This window comes from Melanostigma gelatinosum (assembly GCF_949748355.1).
Source record: "Melanostigma gelatinosum genome assembly, chromosome: 17".
Lineage (NCBI taxonomy): Eukaryota > Metazoa > Chordata > Actinopteri > Perciformes > Zoarcidae > Melanostigma > Melanostigma gelatinosum.
The window spans coordinates 21,577,365-21,596,949 of record NC_136650.1 but is presented as its reverse complement, the minus strand read 5'-3'; the positions used below and the strand labels follow the sequence as shown (position 1 = coordinate 21,596,949).

The following is a 19,585-nucleotide window of genomic DNA, read 5'->3' as shown; positions in this document are numbered from 1 at the left end:
ATTGCACTTCAAAAAGCAAAGTGATGTTACTTTTGAAGCACTTTTAATGACCTTGTTGTTGAAATGTGCTGTACAAATAAACTTGCCTTGCCTTGCTTTTGCACGAACAGCATCTAGAATCTTCCTTTTTACAGATGAAAAGTATCATTTTTTGTCCACACACCCTTGTTCAATTCACTGCATTTAGGATTTTTATTGTCCTACAAACTACAACAAAATAAATATTGAGCACATGCTTTATTCTTGACCTTGGGGACACATCTGTTATAGAAATTGTAGAGTCAGCGCTCGCTAGCTTAGGTTTACCTGAAGGCTGTGCAGTACGCCTTGAAGCTTCAGGAAGTAAACTTGAGTTTGCAGTTTTCATCTCAAATACAGAAGATAAATACATATTTTGTTTAAGAAAAGCAGATATGATTATTTGTTGGTCCACATCTGTTTTGCATATATCTAGCCCCAAACGTCCATCATTGCAAAGTAAAACAAAGTCCCTGTATATAATACCTGAAGAGGTTTTGAAATGACTTCCTCTCTACCTGAGGAATCACCACCGCCAGTGAACCCCTGAAGCCCTCCTGCTCTGCTCATACCTTCGAGGCTCGTCCCTCCAGCCCTGCGGCCGAATAGCGAACAAGGCCTTGGGCAGCCCCTCCAGGCCCAAACCGGACAGCGCCGGTCCCACGGCGAACCACATGTGACTGGGCCCGGCCTGACCCGCCGCCAAGGCCGCCCGGAAAACCAGCTCAGCCTCCTCCAGGGAGCAGTACAGCAGACGGACCTGGAGCAGGAGGAGAAGGAGGGAGTGGGTAAGGTGGGAGCGAGAGGGTGGGAAGTAATTAGTGGAAGAAGGATGGAGGCAAGTAGGAGGGAGAATACAGGGATACAATATATGAGAAGTAGGTTTAAAAAGTGGGAGAGGAAAAGATGAATCATGAAAAGGAAGGAAGGAAAGAGGAAGGTAGCGAGGAAATCAATACAATGAAAGGGACAGGAAGGAAGTAAATCAACAAATGATTAAGAGGTAATAGAGAAAGATGTAATTTGAAAAGGAGAGACGGGGTGTAGTGAACAGGGAATGAAGCGAAATTATAAAGGGAGGGCAGAGGGGAAGATAAGATTATGTTATGAAGGAAATACAATTAAAATAACACGCATAAGACCAAGACTAAGGAGGAAGATGAGGAAACAGAGGAATAAGAAAGAAAAGCAAGAATAGTGAGAGAGAGAGTGAGAGGAGCAATCGACAAGTGTGAGTACAAAAGTGAGATTCCGTCGCATTTCTCATCTTCGCTGGTTCCTTCATGCCTGGTCCCATAATGCCCTTTCATGTTACCTTAAGAATTATGGATTATTCTCATTTACACATCAGTACACTAGGTGCACTTGTACATTATTGCCTCTCCTGTTTATTATTATTTTGGTTTTTTTCAACACAGGGAGCTGCACTTGATAAACGGTGCCTCCTGGTCGGTCACGCATTTCCCTCTCATACATTATTCAAGGCGGAAATTGGATGGGGGGGTAGCGAGATTAAAAAGACAAAACAAGAGTATAAAACTTGAAACTATAAGAGGGTGAGGGAAAGAGTGTGTGTGTGTGTGTGTGTGTGTGTGTGTGTGTGTGTGTGTGTGTGTGTGTGTGTGTGTGTGTGTGTGTGTGTGTGTGTGTGTGTGTGTGGTTGATGCTGAGGGTACTTCAGATGATTACTCAGAGGAAGCACCAGAGTAAAAATTTGCTCCACAGTTTTGTTAGACCATTGGAGCGGTTATAAAACGGAAATTAGTCGAGATGGAAATGCTTCACTGACACACTCCAGCAGGCGTGCGGCGCATGGATCCCGTCGCACGCTGCACATTCACCGAGACGACGCCGATCCCTTCCGCAATAAAACGGAATCTGTTTCGGCACGAGGTCCCCGTCAATCACATCCTCAGTCAGTATGTTCAGATGTCTTCACATATGGCGCAGGCGTTTCCTTGAGCTGTAAGTTGGTCGTGTGTTCGTGTGAAATAGAGAGCATCAAGTCTGTCAAAGTGCTCCTCTCCACAAAAACGGAGCAGAGTTCTCCGTCTCCTGCCATCCAATGAGGCGTCATTTCTTATGATTCTCTGCCATCAATCACTTTGTTAGTGCAGGTGTCTCATTTTTCAAACGTTGGACATGTCATTGAGATCCCCGTGGCTCGTTCATATTTTAACACGACAGTTTTATCGCACGAACATCCAGGCTGAAATGAAAAGTCTCTTTTAAAAAAGAGTGAATATTCGCACAAAACACCTTTTGATAGAGAACCAATTTAACTTCGTGCCACTGTTTTTCATGCACTGTATTGCACGTTTTTCAAAAGGCAGATATTTTATTATCACTATGGAACACTTCCATTTTTACCACCTAGCAATATTAACCTGAGGTGCCAGATGGGTTGTTACACAGAACCATCTGAGAAGCTGTTGTTGGAAACAGTTTTTAAAAGGGCAGGCACTTTAAAAAAACAAACACTCGGCAGGTGATTGGATGAACCTTCTGTCAATCAAACTCTTGCCAAAGCCGGTCTGAAGAAAATGAAAACCCTTCAGTGCGGAAGCCAACAACGGCTTTGCTTACGACATTCTATCTTATTGCTGAAATAACAATTATTTTGTCATTTCAAGATAACAGCATATTTTCTCATGATGAATGATTTATATATCTCAATTCTCAAGAAAACAAAAAGGCCAATTTCTCTCGATAAATAGATGAGGAAGTCATCATAGTTGACGGAGAGAAAGGAAAACACGCTGCTGTGTGTGAGCAGTAGCCTGTTCAGCACCACAGCGGCCCGGACAGTTCCGCCTCAGGCGAACAGTTAAATACTGTAACTCTGAAATTAAATAATATCAATATTCTTCTCTTGAAATGACGTGGACTGATCTGAATGTTCTCTCTAACGGAAAGACACAATGCCGTTTCTGAATGAAGCACAGTCTGATGCATTGATCTGTATCTGACATCAGCTGGTACGATTGTCAAGATGCCATCTAAGCATGCTGGCATGCTGGCAGCCACTCCTGATCTCCTCGTTTTTGACACAACAAAGCTTTATTTGTTGAGATGAGAAAGTCATTGACTGGATAAAAAGGCTACTCATGTTATGCCCGGACGTTCTTCCGTACTTCAGTGCCGTTCCTTGCTCTTCTTTCAATGAACAAATGCTCCCCAGTTCTGATATAACTGTTGCTATTCCAGCATCTATGCTGACCGCTTGGAGCCGCCAGTGTTGTTTTAAATACTGCACCAATAGTCCTGAACCAACTGACTGTGAAGCTGGTGTTTAATCGCTGAAACCACCTCAGAGGATGTTCAGAGCTGCACTCTGACACGTGATATCAAAGTCTGAAAAAGTGAAAGAAATCTAGCCTTACACCAGCAGTCAGTGTTGCTGCACTGCTTTTAGTGTGTCATGCTCTCCTGTAGGAATAGAGACATGAAGAGGACAGACAGCACGCCTCTTACCCCGCTGACCAGTCCAACAGCGAGATCCGAATCATCAGCTGATGCTTGCGTTATGCTGGTTGGCGGAGGAAAGCTTTGAGGTACAATACATGGCCCATGCAGCACTGGAGCCTCCAACATTATGCATAACAGACACATAAGATTAATACTTTTATTAACATTAAAGTTGTCAGGCCGGCGAGGCATGCAGTATTTATGTTTTGAAGATAAATGATGTTGGTGCACTGGAGGCTTATTTTAATTCCAGGTATAAATGAAATACAGACCCTTCACGTCGCAGATATCTCTTGTGAGTCATTTTAATGTCAGACGAGAGAGGGAGAGGGGGAACGAGAGCACAAGAAAGAGAGGATGAGAGAGATGGAGAGAGCACTTCATCAAAGGCCTCAGCATCATGTGCGGGAGTATGCAGATGTTGGCACGCAACCTCGCGAGCGGCATTTCAAAATGGAGCAGTGACGAGGTGTAATAATGACAACAGCAAGAAAAGCAGCAGTATCGTAGAATAATGGAGAATTTGCACTCCTGTGACCCGAGGGACCAACTCACCCCAAAGAGGTCCGACTTATCTTGGCAACAAAAACAGCGTGCTAACACGACACAGGCTACATCGTATCCGTCTTCATTATCTCCATCTTCAACTCGTTGACATGTTTCACCACATTTCAGTCATTCCCTCTTACTTACACGTGTTCAGATTTTGGGTACAACATTAATGTTTCAATTTGGAACCCATCACATGAGATGCAGTCTGAAAAGTGAAGTCAATGTTGAATAAATAGAAAATACTTTAACCCCCAGCTCCACGTAGTCACCGTTCCAGCGATTCGATCAGAGCGAATGCAGGTGTCACACTGGTGTGTTTGTACAGACAATGTAACGATAATAATCAAGAAGAATGTTGCTCCTGATGATGAAACAGGTTGAGTACCTGCACATGCACAACACTTTTATGAAGACTTTGCACAAGTAAGTCTACTTTTTAGTTATTTATGTTCATTATTTATTTACCACATTATAATTAGAATGCCTTTTAATATGTGGAAATAATTGAGTCGCCAAAATGATTGAAGGTTTGACGCTGCTCTGCTGTGGTGATTCAGTTTGAAAGCAGCCGATCAGCCGGTGTGACCGATCTCTCCCAGAGTCCCAGTAGAGGCGTGTGTTCATCAACACACTTTTGCTTACGATGCTCTGGTATTTCATCACTCAAGCCTCCGCGTTCACTGATCTTTAAATGTACCTCGTGACAGAGTAGCAGAGCAGATCGATTTCCAGATCACCCAAGAGTCGATTGAGGAGACGTGAAATAAAGCAAAGGAGACATATCCACATACTGACAAAGGCTGTGCTTCCACAGCACATTGTTCCTCTCGGCAGGAACGCCAACACAGATGCAATAAGCATTTTTTCAAGGACTTGTACGCCTATATTGTTAAAAATAGCAAATGTTGACGGAAGATACTGACCCTGGAACTGAGGAACACAATACCCCGATGTCAACATGTCAGTGAGAGAACTAAGAAAACAAAACAAAAGAACCACATCCTTGGAGAACGTCCAAAAGCTTGCGCTGTGCTTGTCTGCCCATTGGCTGCCCATTGGCTGCCCATTGGCTGCCCATTGGCTGTCCATTGGCTGCCCATTGGCTGTCCATTGTCTGTCCATTGGCTGCCCATTGGCTGCCCATTGGCTGCTTTTGTTTGTGTGCAGGTGGACATTATGTTGCGGGACATTTCAGCAGCCGCAGCACTTTTCAGTCGACAAATGACTTGCAGCGCCAGCATGTCGAGGTAGATTGGTGTAGAAGTGAATGAAACCTTTTCGACATTGACTAGATGTTCGGCCGTTACCTTTTCTCCATTGACGCTGTTCACTGGTAACCTCTAACGTATGTGATGTGAGTATAATTACTCTCCTTCAAGATAGTTTGAAGTAACCCCTGACATTTGCACTTCATGCTGGACCTTTAAAAAAACCAATGTGTTTGAAAGATAAAATGTGAAATAAGCAGCGGGCTTAAGATATAAAACAACCTTTAAATCCAAAGGCAGCGATATCAAGTTATAAGAATCATGTGCATGACCCAAATCTGTACAGTGATTGCCATCTTAGTTTACTGCATCCTAATGCTTACAAGTAAGTGAGCAGGAACAATACCACAACCCTGGAACTGATTCGGCTAAATGCAACCAAGCCATCCTGCTTTAAACGCATCAGCCATCTCCTAAAATAACCTGCACCTGCACGGACTCTTCTTAGAAAAGAACCACATCTCAAGCCCAGAGTTCATTTCCTCCGTCCCGATTCAACATGTCACATCACTTTCATGACATTACATCATGCTCTCGCTGGTCTTCTCTTTCTCCCTTTCATTCACTTCATTTTGACAAAGGTCATCTTATGCTCACAACGGTGAAATGATGACCGCAAGGAAAGAACACGAATAAGAAGGACACAGAGGAATGAGAGAGAAGGGGGAGATACTGCTCATGCAGATGGGTCCAACAAGCAGCGACCTTTCTGCCATGAGCCCGCTGTTCCTTCCCAATGTGAAACGAGAAGTCAATGTTTGTGTCACATAACTTGTGCACTTCCATGTTTTTGTTCATTTACCCAAAGGATGATCTATTCCTAAGCCTAACGAAATGATTGTGTTGCCTAAACCCAAAAAACTGAGTTTCCTGGGAAGACGGAAGTTCATTTTGAAAAGACCGTACGGATGTAACGAGCGTAAAGTGACACGTGTTGCAGGTCAACGTGGGAAAAAGCACGAAAAATGAGGAGTAGCTTTTTGTGGGATATCATACGAATCATTGTTTGAGGATGCGTTGATCCATAAGGGGCATGCGTCCTGAAGTGGTTGTATAGAAGCAGCTAACACAGGGACCCGGGGGAAACACACGAAACAAGTGTCTCTTGTGTTGATTTCCTTTCTTTCACTGTAGACGATGACACGTTGGCGAGTCTCAACCTCTCAGAAAATGCTTCAATGTGTGAAAGACAAAAAGTCTGACGCACTTAAAAAAAATAGAAAGAGGATGATCAAGTCATCCAAAAAAAACAACGCGTTTGTAAGACGTGCGATTTGTTTGCAACTGCACTGAGAACCGCTCACAAAGGAGGATGCACGATACAGGATGAAGCTGCTGAAGAAGCCGGAATGCTCAGCGGTTCAGCAGAGCAGCTGCAGAGCTGCAACAGTTAAACGCTGCAGTCGCGCTACAAAGCTCCCAGGTGTGTGTGTGTGATAGATTGTGTGTGTGTGTGATGGATTGCGTGTGTGTGATGGATTGCGTGTGTAAGTGGTCCCCCAGGATGTCAGCGTAAATGACTGGTGTGTCCTCAGTCAACCTCTCCTAAATAAGGCTTTTACCGGAAGCCAATTTATTTAATGGTGAGACGTTATAGCTTTCCTCAGAATCTTTCCTCTCGTTAAAAAAAGCCTGAAGATGGAGCTTTTATTGTCAAAACTGCAGGTGCAGAGAGAGCACTGCAAATATATTGATCTGACAAAGTCGATTAACCTGGTGTTGACTCTTTGGAGTCCTGCTGAAATTGAATCAGCGGTTTAGTTTGTTTGCTGCAGCAAACAGGAAAAGTCAGAAGAGAGACATTTGAATTGCTGGTTCCCCCGATCTGTGCATCAGAAAGCTGCTGTTTATTTATATCTCACTGACTGTAAATGTTCAGTCATTAGCCGATGGCGACACCGTCTCGGACGACTAGTGATGTTTGACACACAAAAAGAAATGTGAAGACATTTCATTTGAACTTGAAGTATTTCTTTACTAATTCTTCTCATGTTCTCCTACTTTACTTCTTCCTGTTCTATGCCCACATATGTACATGTGTATATATATATATACACATTGTATTTAATAATGGACTTGCGTTTTGATCTTGCCACTTTGTTTGAAAACTCATAACATATTATGATGTTTTATATTTGTATTTATTTGTCCATTCTGTTTTCCCTGAAGGAGACGTTCTCCAGAATGGAGTAATTCCATTACAAACATCTCAAACTCTAATAAAAGTATGTTTTCAACATTTGTTTTATTGCAAATACACCAGAGCCCGTCTGTAATCCTCCATAACAAACCCCCAAATATTAAGGCCTTGCACTTTGAGGTTCTCTATCACCCTCCGCGTTTATGGGCACGGCCAATAGTGAACAAGTAGTGAATTTCAGATTCAGCAGCTGATAACAGGATGTCACGGTAACAATGGAGGAAGGTCTTTTTTTAAACTCGACATTTCCTGGGTCTTTAACGCTCGTGGAGTCTTTACTGACGTTGGTTAGCTGAGCCCCGGGGTGCACAAGAAGAAGGTAGACAGCTCAACATGATGAGAGACAGGTGTTGTAAATTCCTCAGCTTAATATTGTGTATATATATATATATATATATATATATATATATATATATATTCTGGGAACATTAAGGTCGGACTCACCTGGGCTTCGTAGTCTTTGAGCATCCGTTTGGCTCGGGCCCCGCCGGGGTCGTCCGTCACGTTGAGAATCACCACACTCTTCTTTTCCCAGCCGATGAATGAACCGTCCGTCATACCCTCCACCATGGCCAGGAAGTCCTCGTAGCCGTGGTGACGGGTGGTCACCACAGAGAAGGAGGTCCAGTCGTACTCCTCGAGCACCTCGAAGATCACCTCGAGCTGGAGGGAGGTGGAGCAGGTGAACTGGAGGTAGATGGAGCCACTTTCCTGAAGGCAGAGAGCGAGAGAGAGAGAGCTGATGAATCCATGAGAACATTTGGCTTTAAAATGAGAGCGTTTGTGATCCGGTGACCGGAACTAAAACGTGTTTCTGAAAACATTTGAGGCGAGGATTAGGCAATGCAGGAATATAATCTCGAGCCAGACTGTGTGAGCTAATATTGCAACGTGACCTCGTAGCTCACACTGATAGTGGGTCAACGTTTTTATGAATGTATATGTAATATGACAATGGTCACATTTCACGACTGAGGGATGATCTAAAATGCTGCACATATTTTCACTACGCTGACATCGGCCTTTCAGGCCTAATATTTTGAGTAGAGCTGCTGGAAGTGTTTCGCTGGGTGAAGTCTCAGTAAAAGTTCTGTGACAACGTTGAAATAAAGGGCGACAGGTTGATACTTCAGTGTTTTACCTCAAGTACAAGCAGACACGCTATCGATTCTACCACAATGCAGCCCACTGGCATCGGCCTTCACTGCAAAATGCACGGTGGTAAACTGTCATGACCATAATGCTCTCACACTCCCCGTTATGTAAGAGTGTATCCAGACAGTGGCAGTCTAGCCGTTCTCATGCAGCTCCGCTCCGTTCTTTGCCTCGCGGCTGCTGACTGACTAAGCACCAGGAGGACTCTGCCTGTCTGTCAAAGCAAAAAGTCCTTGACTTGTGAATCAGGCTTTCAGTGCCAACGAAAGAGGCAGTGATATCCTTCCTCTTGCTCCACTCACATTTGATGTGGACCGATGAGCCACGCACTGGTCCAGAGACGGATTCATTTCCTCTTTCTTTTCTCTTTTGTATTCTCCTTGAAACTAGAACAAAGGCAGAATCCGTATAGGTTAGGAGTCGGATGGTCCAGAGTTTCCAGCCGTGTTGGTAAGAACTTTATTTTTGTTCTTCCTGAGCATGAACGAAGAGGCAGTCGAGCATGTGTTGAAATGAATCGGCCAGGCTCTTTGTGTACATGTGGATGATCAAAGGGGAAACTTGAGGCTCAGCTCGGGGTCACGCTGCTCTGAACAGTGTCGGCCTGATTCATGTCGTAAGCTTGTCTGGACCCAGCTCAGAGGGGAGTGAAATATAAAACAACATGTTGGTGCCCCCGTAGACGCTGGAGCTTAAATACTCCACTTGCACACTTGTCACGTGAGCACTCACCGGAAACAATGAATGACGGACGTTGTGTCCCAAGTCACAGTTTTCCAAAGCACTGTTGACACGAGGTTGATTGATTCTTGGCGTGTATCGAGGGGGAAAGAATGCATGACTCAGCGTCCCTAAGGCAATTAAGAACTGATTAGAGTTCAGTTGTACAAAGATTTCTCAAACGCAGGGCTACTCTGGGGGCAAAGATGCGCGTTTGTTGTTTTGAAGCCCATTAGGCAGGGTCACCGAACTGTGGCTTTTCCAGCGGAGCAGCATTTGGATTGAACGCAGTGCATGAGGAAGGAGAGGAGCTGGCAAGCTAAGTTAGCCTAGCTGTACTTCCTGGTTCAAACCAGCCTGAAGCTTTGTACACGAGCCGGTTGGGTCGATTTCAAGGAACATAACTACCATCATGGCTGAATGAATGAAAAATGTCGTCCGTATTCTTTCTGATTTTATTTTTGGCAAGGAGCTAACTAGCACATACCGTTTGTAATACATCTAAACCCCAAAACCCACCAGTGGCTAGAAAATGACTCTACTTCTCTCTTGATTTATTACCTCAGTAAACATTGTAAACATGAGTTTATGTCTCAATCTCTAGTTTCAAGTCTTCTTCAATCCAGCATGATGTTCATTTAGTACATTATGGTCCATTTAGAGTCACACAGACCATAAAGCAGGGGATGCTTTAGGGCGGGGCTACACGCTGATTGACAGGTTGCTACCCTGTCTGTGTTTTTGTCTTATAACTTTCACCCTTTCACAGAGTGTTTGCACTTGATGGAAAAAAGAGGCCATAGATGGTAAAATGTGACGGGTGCAAAATAGCTTGACACAGCTTGGCGTTCAGAACGTTAACTAATGCAGTAGAAATGCTTTGTGGATCAATAATATCTCATCTTATGTCATATGAGTGTTATCCCTGCTCCTTATGGAACCAAAAGTTTGCTGGTAAACTCTTGAAGCAAGATATTGAAGGTAATATTAGGCTCAGTAAGTCATTCGTGTTAACATGCAGCAGCAGGAGCACGCAGAGGTGTACGAAGCTCATCAAAGGGACTCGTTCGAGTCGAACGGGAGCAAAAGTAGGTCTGCGGCTTCAAAGCGCACTCACCTCGCGCCTTAATGCCAGCTGCTTTTGATCATGATTATTCTCAGATGCTGACAGTTCAGCACCGAGCTCAGCGTCTGACATCAGATGTCACAGTCGCTGAAGTTATGTAGGAATCACAATAACCACATCATGCTGTCAAAAAGATCCACTTGAAACAAATTGGCCTATTTATTATATATTATATTAGGTAGCACATCTGTCCTGTTGAACCTCTTTGTTGGCTTGATCTACGTCACTGTATGTTGAAAATTAAACAAATGACTATCTGTAGTGTGAAAGGAGTTGCTCATAGTGACGAACCCACAGAGAATTATCAGCCAACCCTGGAGCTCCAGTCGGCGTCGTCTTAAACCTCAGTCTTGGTTTTACAGCTGCACCTTCCTGGTTGAGTGTCGACACTTTCATTAACACCGTTTACAGCTGCAGCAGGCAGATGTGTTCTGAGATTAAGCTCTAACAATCCTAATGTTTGCTTCCTGACCTGCACCAAACAGCAGAGTCAAAGGAGGCGACTCGTCGGCGAACACAGTGGAGCATCCAGGAGTTAGTTGAGACCAAAAGAGAGTTAAAAGGAGTCAATAGGAGGCTAGAAATAAATGTTTAATGTTTCGGTAACTGGTGGCAAACAAGTTTGCAATATCTATCACTAGATGAGGTCATAATACATTAAAGTTTTGTTTACATCGTGTTCTGCCGCTACCAAGTTGCCAAAAATATCTGATGTGTTGAAGGAAAAGTTTTGCTCAATTATTTATAATTAAAATGAAATATGAATCAGAAATTGAAAGATGACTTGCTATGTCATAATGTAATCCCCATGAGGACATAGTCCATTAAGAAACGCTTCATCCACCGAAGAACGGCAGAACTCACGGCTTCCACCCACTGCAACAGATTGTGTTGACCATCATTTACCGATATGTCATCAGTAAAGCTTTGTTTGCTGTTATTTTTTGTTGAAATTCTCGACAGCAATCAATAAATTCAATTTTCTGACAAAATATATTGGGTATCCATGGATGTATTTCACAATTATTTTTGACCCCAACTTCAAGGGAGACGTGTAAACTCATCCTTCGACTCCGCTGAAGCAATAATCACAATTATATCTTTGAAATGAAGATTTCCCCGTCAGAAAGATCAGTGGAGGTTCAGAGGTGGTTCTTCAGTCACTTTGCTCATTATTTCCTCTTTCTTGTTTCATCTTTTAAGCCACAGACCCAGCTTTAGTCCCAATTAACAAGGTTGACGATGCAACGTTAAGTGATCCATTTATACCTGTGGCTCTCGGCCCAGGCTGGCCCCTCCCCCGACGGCAACCACAGGAACCCCAGTCTGGGCGGAGACAAACTCCAGCATGGGGGCCAGAGGGGCGCGATTCGGAGGCGGTGGTCTCTCTTCCTCAAACACCAAACCCTGAAAGGAAGAAAAATTTTTCACAGTGAAACAAAGCACATCAAAGGAAAGGCATTACATCAGCCTCGATGAGAAGAATGTCCTGAGCGGCTCGTCACACAGCTGCCATTTCTTTTATTCTTATGCAGCAAGCTCTGAGAAGAAATTGGAGGGTGAAAAATTGAGAAAAATATGTCAGAAAAATGTATACCTTCACCAGCTCTGCACAGGATTCAACATCTGATACTCGTCCATACTAAGACGTTACCACGGATCTAGACTGCTGAAGAAACAGATTATTCCTTTCACAGCTTTATTGAAGTAATGGAACTGTTGGAGGCTTTTAAATAATGGGGCGTCTGTGCTGCTCCGATTGGCAAGCAATGTTCAGAGAGATAAGATCGGACGTATATGTCCTCGCAGCGGACCGGCGTCCTGTCAGGAGGGCAGCGTGTGTTGCACCTGCACAACTTCAGCTGCTTCACACCACAAAAAACACAGATAAGCTGCTGGCTCACAGAACACCCCCACAGGGCCGATCACAGCGGCACGCACGCAAACAAGCCGTGTTCGGATGAATCTTCTGCTAACCGGGGTTTTGTTGTGATTACCGTTCAAGAAAGCGGTAATGAATTCAAGATGAACGCATGAGGGTTACTCATTACTTTCCGTAATGATATGAGCAGCAACAGTGATTGGAGGCTGGCTTGATGACTTAACGCTTGTTTTCTAGTCGCGATTCAGGAGAGCAAATTGAATGTAAGTGTAGCTGACAGCTCAATTCTAACAGAGTAGCATCTGATCAGCAAATACTTGATCGAGGATGTTCAGAACAACACCTTTCCGCTGTTCTGACATGAACACAAACTGACAGACAGGTTAGATACAGAGAGACATGCATACATTTCCATGAAGAATGAATGAATATATGAATGAGCGACTGAAGAGTATCGCATGTGGTGCGTTTTATTACCTCCATCAGTATGATCACAAGCAGCTCTCGAGAGTTGAGGTGCAGACTCCCGTCCACAAGAGTTATACTATGAATGAATGAATCAGTGAAAAGATGAACATGCACAATGAACATGACTGAATGAAGGGAGCGTTTGCATTTCCTCCACACCTGAATGAACAAACAAGTAAACCATGGCAGCAATAATCTAAGAGCCTAAATCTGTCAGATAGAAAGTCGTGGAAGACTTGTGTGCCAGGTGACTAGTGTGCCAGGTGACTAGTGTGCCAGGTGACTAGTGTGCCAGGTGACTAGTGTGCCAGGTGACTAGTGTGCCAGGTGACTAGTGTGCCAGGTAACTAGTGTGCCAGGTGACTTGTGTGCCAGGTGACTAGTGTGCCAGGTGACTAGTGTGCCAGGTAACTAGTGTGCCAGGTGACTTGTGTGCCAGGTGACTTGTGTGCCAGGTGACTTGTGTGCCAGGTGACTTGGTGTTTACCTGAAGTGGTGTGGTGGCCAGCAGCTCACACAGCTGCAGCAGCAGGGTGCCCGGGCTGCTCTCATTCACAGCCAGGTAGATGACGTTGGCCTGACCCGACGGCGTCATCACCGTCTCCCCTACGAGTGCCGCCAGGGACAGGGATGATGAGAAGGAGGAGGAAAAGGAGGCCATCGCAGCTGCTCCTTCGAACGAGGCTGTATCCGTTACTCCCCTTCCTCCTCCTCCTCCTCCTCCTCCTCCTGGACCGTTTCCCGGACCGGGCCCCTGCCCCGTCCCCGGCTCGCCGACCCCCGTGCCTCCCACCACCGCCGTCTCCGGGAGCAGGGAGGAGCCCGAGTGGACCACAGCGATGTTGACCCCACCCGAGTCCCTCTCTCTCTCCCGGGGCCGCAGCAGTAGGGGGGGCGAGGGGCGCACGGGCCCCGTGCAGGCCAGGACAGCCAACAGCAGTGAGAGGGCGGGCCTTGGGGCCACCATGGGGTAAGGGGAGGGCCAGTGGCAGCTGTCCGATGGGGTTCGGCAGGTGGGATTTAGGGGTTTTGGGGTAGCGGGTGACGTCTTTGGGGCAGAAGGGAGGGAGGAGAGAAGGGGAGGTCGGTGGCTCACAGTGCTTCACCTGATAAGGACAGGAGACCCTGGAGAGGAGAGAGAGAGATTATTATGAAACATTGTGTCATCATTCTACTGTCAAACTTCTTCTGTAACCAAAAAACAAGTTTCAAACAGCCACAACATTTCTCTCAAGCTATGAAGCACAAGTTCTCCAGTAAACAATGTAAATAGATGACAAACAATGCACCTACTCATCCCTGTGTGTTGTTCCTGACTCTCACTTCCTGTTAGTTTTCAAACTTAGTCGCATTTAGATCCCTAATGATTAAATCCTGCTGACATTTCGGCTTAAAAAGGACGACAAGGAGAGTTAACAGATCAGGATTAGTCAGTGCAGAGCAACAGCTCCAGAGCGATGACTGTTCATCAATGAAGATGTCGTCTGAATCTAAATGAGGATCTTGCGGATTAATACATGAAATACATCGATGATGTTGTAAATACCAGATGGGTTTGAAGCCTGAAGAGGAGCATAGCTGCTTTTATTTGACACGGTTCGTTTGTGCTCAGTATTTAAATATTAATAACATGTTTGAAAAATAACGACAGCCAATTTTCTTTCTAGAAGCTATAATTGACAGCAAGGATCTAGACTTCCTGTTTCACCACCGACGTCGTGGAGTCTACCCGGAAAATAGTTTCAACCATCGCAAAGTCAGCGTCAACTTCTAAATGTTATCTTTTTACGTTGTTATTTTCAAATAAATACACAATTCAAATTCATAAATTGTTGCATTTCTATTCAAATACTTGCTTTGATTAAAAAAAAAAAAATAGTGGCGTTAGTAGGTAATTATATATTACAAGCTGCTTAGAGCTAACGCTAGTGTTAGCATTAGGGAGGAAATTATGAACGTTTATTTTTCTATTTTAAGTTTTTACTGAGCAGAGCGTGAATACGTCATAATGTCAGCTGGTTAGCTCTGTGTTGTGTGAGTTACAACACGAACAGTCTTTGATTCAGTTCGTTCCTCTCAATGTCTTGAGGGTGTTTCTCCGCGGCGTATTCCTGACTTGCAGTTGTAACAAATTGCAAGTTAACAAACATTCCGATGACGTATTTGGTGTGCGTCTGCCGCTGTGTTCCAACGTATGATGTCATGCGATGTCAGGCTAAAAAAGTAGGGGGGGGGGCACAGTATGCAGGTCAGCTCATTTCCTTCGAGACAGCAAGTCCAGGAGAGTAGTTTTCAACTCAAACAAATTTAGCTTTTTTCCAGAGTCCAGCACAGACTGAGGTCTAAGTCACAGCATGCCAGCGTGTGGATGGACCCTGAGGAACAGGCAGGACCAGGACCACCGAGGATAAACGCTGAATGAAGAAGCAGAGAAAGACCTGCAGGTGACAGAAGGGAGAGATGAAGCAAGGGAACGAGAGAGAAGCAGAGGATCAGAGGATTGTGGATCCTGCTGCAGTGGGAGGACAGCTGCAGTGTTTGTAAGGGAGAGCAGCAGGTAACAGTACAAAATGAGACCTGCATATGTATGAGAGTGAGAGGAGAGAGAGTGAGGAAGTGTGTTTGTGTGCAACAGAGACCAAAAAGGACAAGCAGGAGTTCTACATCTGAACACGGAGACTCTGCGGGCGACACTATATAACGGTTCCCGGCAATGGAAAGCAATCTGTGCATAATTTGACATAATGGCCAAATCCAAATATTCTGACTGAGTTCCAGATGCACGTATAAGAACATCACAGTGAAGACATTGTAGCGACACATTAGCCGCTGTTCTGCTCTTGTCGGGAAATTATGATTCTCATCGTCATACTTTCCTCTGCTGGCTGCTTATAATGAAGACACAACTGCACATGCTTTCAGGCCATCACACTGGAATGTAAATGTTGAAAGCTTTGCCTCTTTTTGAATATTTTAATTCAAATTCTACAACAAAGAGCGAGTGAACATTAACTGTGCTGATTGTACAGCCGTTACCTTTTGTCCGTCAGCAGTATTAATTACATTTTGATCATTGCAGTATGAGCATTCTTCACATTTAAGTGCAATCTGTCACTTTTCAAATATAAATCAATGTTAGCAGCTGCATCATCAGTTGCTGCAATGCAGCATGAAGCTGTTATTGGATAACACATTGGTTTAAAGTTGGAATCTGTTGACATGTGTGCCTTGCTGCTTGTACGGATGAGGAAAAATAAGAATGTTTTTCTTTTAAGTCATGTTTGGATTGTACAGCGGACATAATGATGTGGAAATCTGATTTTGGCCCTTCAGCAAGGGAGGAACTTCAATCAACGGAGGTCGGCACAAACAAGAACTCAGGCTGTTGTTGGGTTACTTTAAGTGGCCAGAACATATCATATCAGCAGCTACAGCAGCCCACAGGAGGCACAAGCACTGATTCACCATAACAAGCTCTGAGAACGTCTCGCTTGGGGGCACCTCGACCGAAGTTGTGGAGAGAAGGGAGAGCTGTTGTGCTTTTTAGTTCACAGTCAGATTGAATATCACAGCAGTTGGATAACATTGTGTACATTATGTTGAGCTCCACTGAGGATTCCTGTGTGTGTGTAAGTAACTGAAGAGGATACAGACACCGTCCTGCAGCAGGGACGCTGATAATGTCTTTTTGAAGTGCCTTTGAGCAAGGCATCAAAGCGCTTTCCTTCCCACTCACTGTTTGACGGGTGTTACTGGGGGGATTAACTGGCCGATTTACAAAAGACTGGAGGTTTGATCAGGACTTTAGTGATCTAATCTCACCTAACAATAGAGAACATGCATTGATATTGAAGGAGCAGACAGTGTATCATAATCAGTATATATTATATATGTTGAAGCTGAAAGTGCCAATGTAGGACTGACGATCTGAGTCAAGGAATTGAAAGTGTGCAGCAGATGGTTCAACAATGTTACTTCTGTGCATATTACATGGTTGGTAAAAAGCTACTTCATCCTCAGACTATGACAGCACAAGGCTCATATAGTGACAGAAGGACACGGCACATTGAGGGTCGTTTGGGTTTTTTCCGATACCGGTGCTAAAACGATACTTTTAAAACGATACCGGTGCCTGAACGGTGCCTGAACCGATACCTTTCTCTTCAAATTGAACAATATATTAACTGTTTGAAGTATACTATAAATATAAATAAATACAAAACACACACACACTCTGTACACACACTGCAGCTTCAAACCTCAGCAATTATTTTGCAGAAATATGAGCGTATTTTCCTTCTCTGGCAAAATACGACACGTCTCATGACTGATTTTATTTTACCAGTTGGTGGCGGTAATGCGCCAATTCGTCGTTTGCCAACCGGCAGTTGGTCTCGAAGAAGAAGAAGAAGAAGAAGAAGAAGAAGAAGCTTCCGCGTGCCTGTGTTGTGCTTGTGAGCGACAGCGCTAAGTTCCCGTTGTAATAATGAGTGAGGAGCGGAGGACCGAGTCATCAGAGTCGTGTCAACAAGTATTTCAATCGGCTCAGGCACCGGACGGAGGCACCGGAATCTGCGTTAGCTTTCGGTCCGGTAGGAACCGGACGTACATCATTTCCTTCCTGATACAGTTTCTAAATCCTGAAGTTGCAAATCAGCCGATCCAGAGTACCGCTCACATACTAGTGAATTCAAAACAAAACAAAATACATATATGTAATAGTTATAATAATTATTGTTTTCAATAATAACAATAGTTGTATTCATACATAATAATAACAAAAATGATCAGAAGCATTCTCAATACAACACTGTTAGAGTGAATAAGTTTGCTGTGTAGGCAGAGATCTGTGTATATCAAACGTGTGCATAAGCACTCAGACTGGTCCAAGTTTCCACAGCAGCTCAGTCGTTGCATGAATGGATTTCTTCAGCACACGCCTTGAGGTTGCTGAATTCATTCTTAGATGGAGGCAGACTGTTTAAAGAGTTTGGTTTTGGGTTGTCAGGAGGTTGGCATTGCATCAAGTGCAGCACAATATGCACTTTATGGATTCTTCTCTCATTCAGCACAACATGCCTGAGTATCACTGAAGGAACAGCCTGGTGGTCAGAAACATCACTGCATTACTGGCTGAAGCCCTGGTGCTCTTTGGTGAAAGATTAACACCCCAACGGGTTGAAAATATATCTGTTACCCTACAGGCTCAATTCAGAAAGCAATGCAACACCAAGTTCCATTAATAAAACACACAACGTGTGGAGCTGTTGCCTGGTTTGGACCAGGAAACAGCTCCAATGACGTGAACTCCAACCTGTTATTTGTACGTGTGATTTGGTAACAGCGTGGAGACGGCTTTCCAGTTTCAACCCGATTCCGCTCCTGTGTACAAGTGAGCTCAATAGATCAATTATTGTCTTCACTGGCCCCAACCAACACACCCCATCCAACACCTGAAGGATGCCAGTGGGCCGGCCTCTACCGCCCAGCATCAGTGGCCCACCTCACTGACGCTGTCGTAGCTGAGATGGAGAAAGTCCTTTCTGCCAGGGATCAACATGTTGTGGAAAACCTGACAAGACGAGTGGAAGCTCTTCAAGATTTATTGGTTTTTCATTTTACAACACAGCGTTTCACAGTGAACGGTAAGCTGTAGCCCCCCAGTCCTGTCGAAAATATGCTTTCCCATCCAGCGGAACTGGACTGTCAATAGGTTTTGAGGGAAACTAATTTTGTCGTAGATTACGTTTGATTTTGAATGATCGTGAACTGGTTTTAAATGAGTGTGTGGAAGTGGGCGTAGGGTAGAGGTCAGGGTCAAAAACACAGGGCTGTCATCCAGGAGTCCAGTTTGAAAAGCTTTTTTTGAATATATGCATAAATATATTGCAAATATTACAGAAATGACTTGAATATGTGTATTGCTGCGACTGCACAATTGAAAATGTGTAAAGCTTGAATGTAGAGGAACACTCGGTGGCCCTGATGGCTGAAAGCGACTACATGACAGCTATAGAGGGTTTATTATAGTGCCCAACAGCCCACATCTCCACATTTCAGGTTACTATGATGAATATAAACAACACCAGTTTTTCATATTTAATATTAAACCCCAGAAAGCCGAATGTAGAAAACATGAATGAAAGTAAAATGAAGTTTCCACCGATGATCTCCAGCGTCTGAGTCACTGTGGATGAAAAAGCAGTGAAGGAGGAATGGTGCACAGAAAGCCTGCTCGTGAATCATACATGTTATGCCTTAATAACAGCCATTCGTCACGCTGTACGGTCAGTACAGCCTCAAGCTGTTGACACTCGTCAGCCTCAGATACAGAGAGTGAAGCTCTGAGGCTGTAAGGCTGCCAAACAACCAGCAGCTGAGAAGGTGCTGGCACAGCCTCAGCCGGAGGAAATGCTAAATGCTGCAACGAAGATTGTCCGGATAACATTTATTAAAAGTGTGTCAGCCTGGTTTTGAAATGCCTTTAGATGGCTTCCTGTAGAGACGGTCACGGATGCAGCAAACCCAACTGGAGTTATGTTTGTATGTTTACAATGTAAACTTGTCCTCATCATTAATAAACGGATTTGTTTCGTATATAAAAGGTCTACGAGTGAAAATAAATGTTTTCTCTCGAAATAAAAACTATTTTTGGCTTATTGTCAGTTTGATGAATGATGATAAAGATTGTTATCTTTTCCTCTGATCTTAATTAATGTTCCAAGTCA

General features: G+C 44.2%; 1 protein-coding gene across 1 annotated transcript in view; it reads right to left on the bottom strand.

Moving 5' to 3' along the window:
- The window catches only part of grin2da (glutamate receptor, ionotropic, N-methyl D-aspartate 2D, a), a gene marked incomplete at both ends in the record, with an annotated part of 101,588 nt that extends 87,764 nt beyond the window's left edge, over positions 1–13,824 (bottom strand). Inside the window, 4 exons of the mRNA XM_079287838.1 lie at positions 591–778; positions 7,951–8,217; positions 11,777–11,914; positions 13,345–13,824. Of these exons, the coding sequence (XP_079143964.1) occupies positions 591–778; positions 7,951–8,217; positions 11,777–11,914; positions 13,345–13,824 (1,073 nt within the window). The remainder of the gene's footprint in view (positions 1–590; positions 779–7,950; positions 8,218–11,776; positions 11,915–13,344) is intronic.
- Between the last annotated feature and the right edge of the window lie 5,761 nt (positions 13,825–19,585).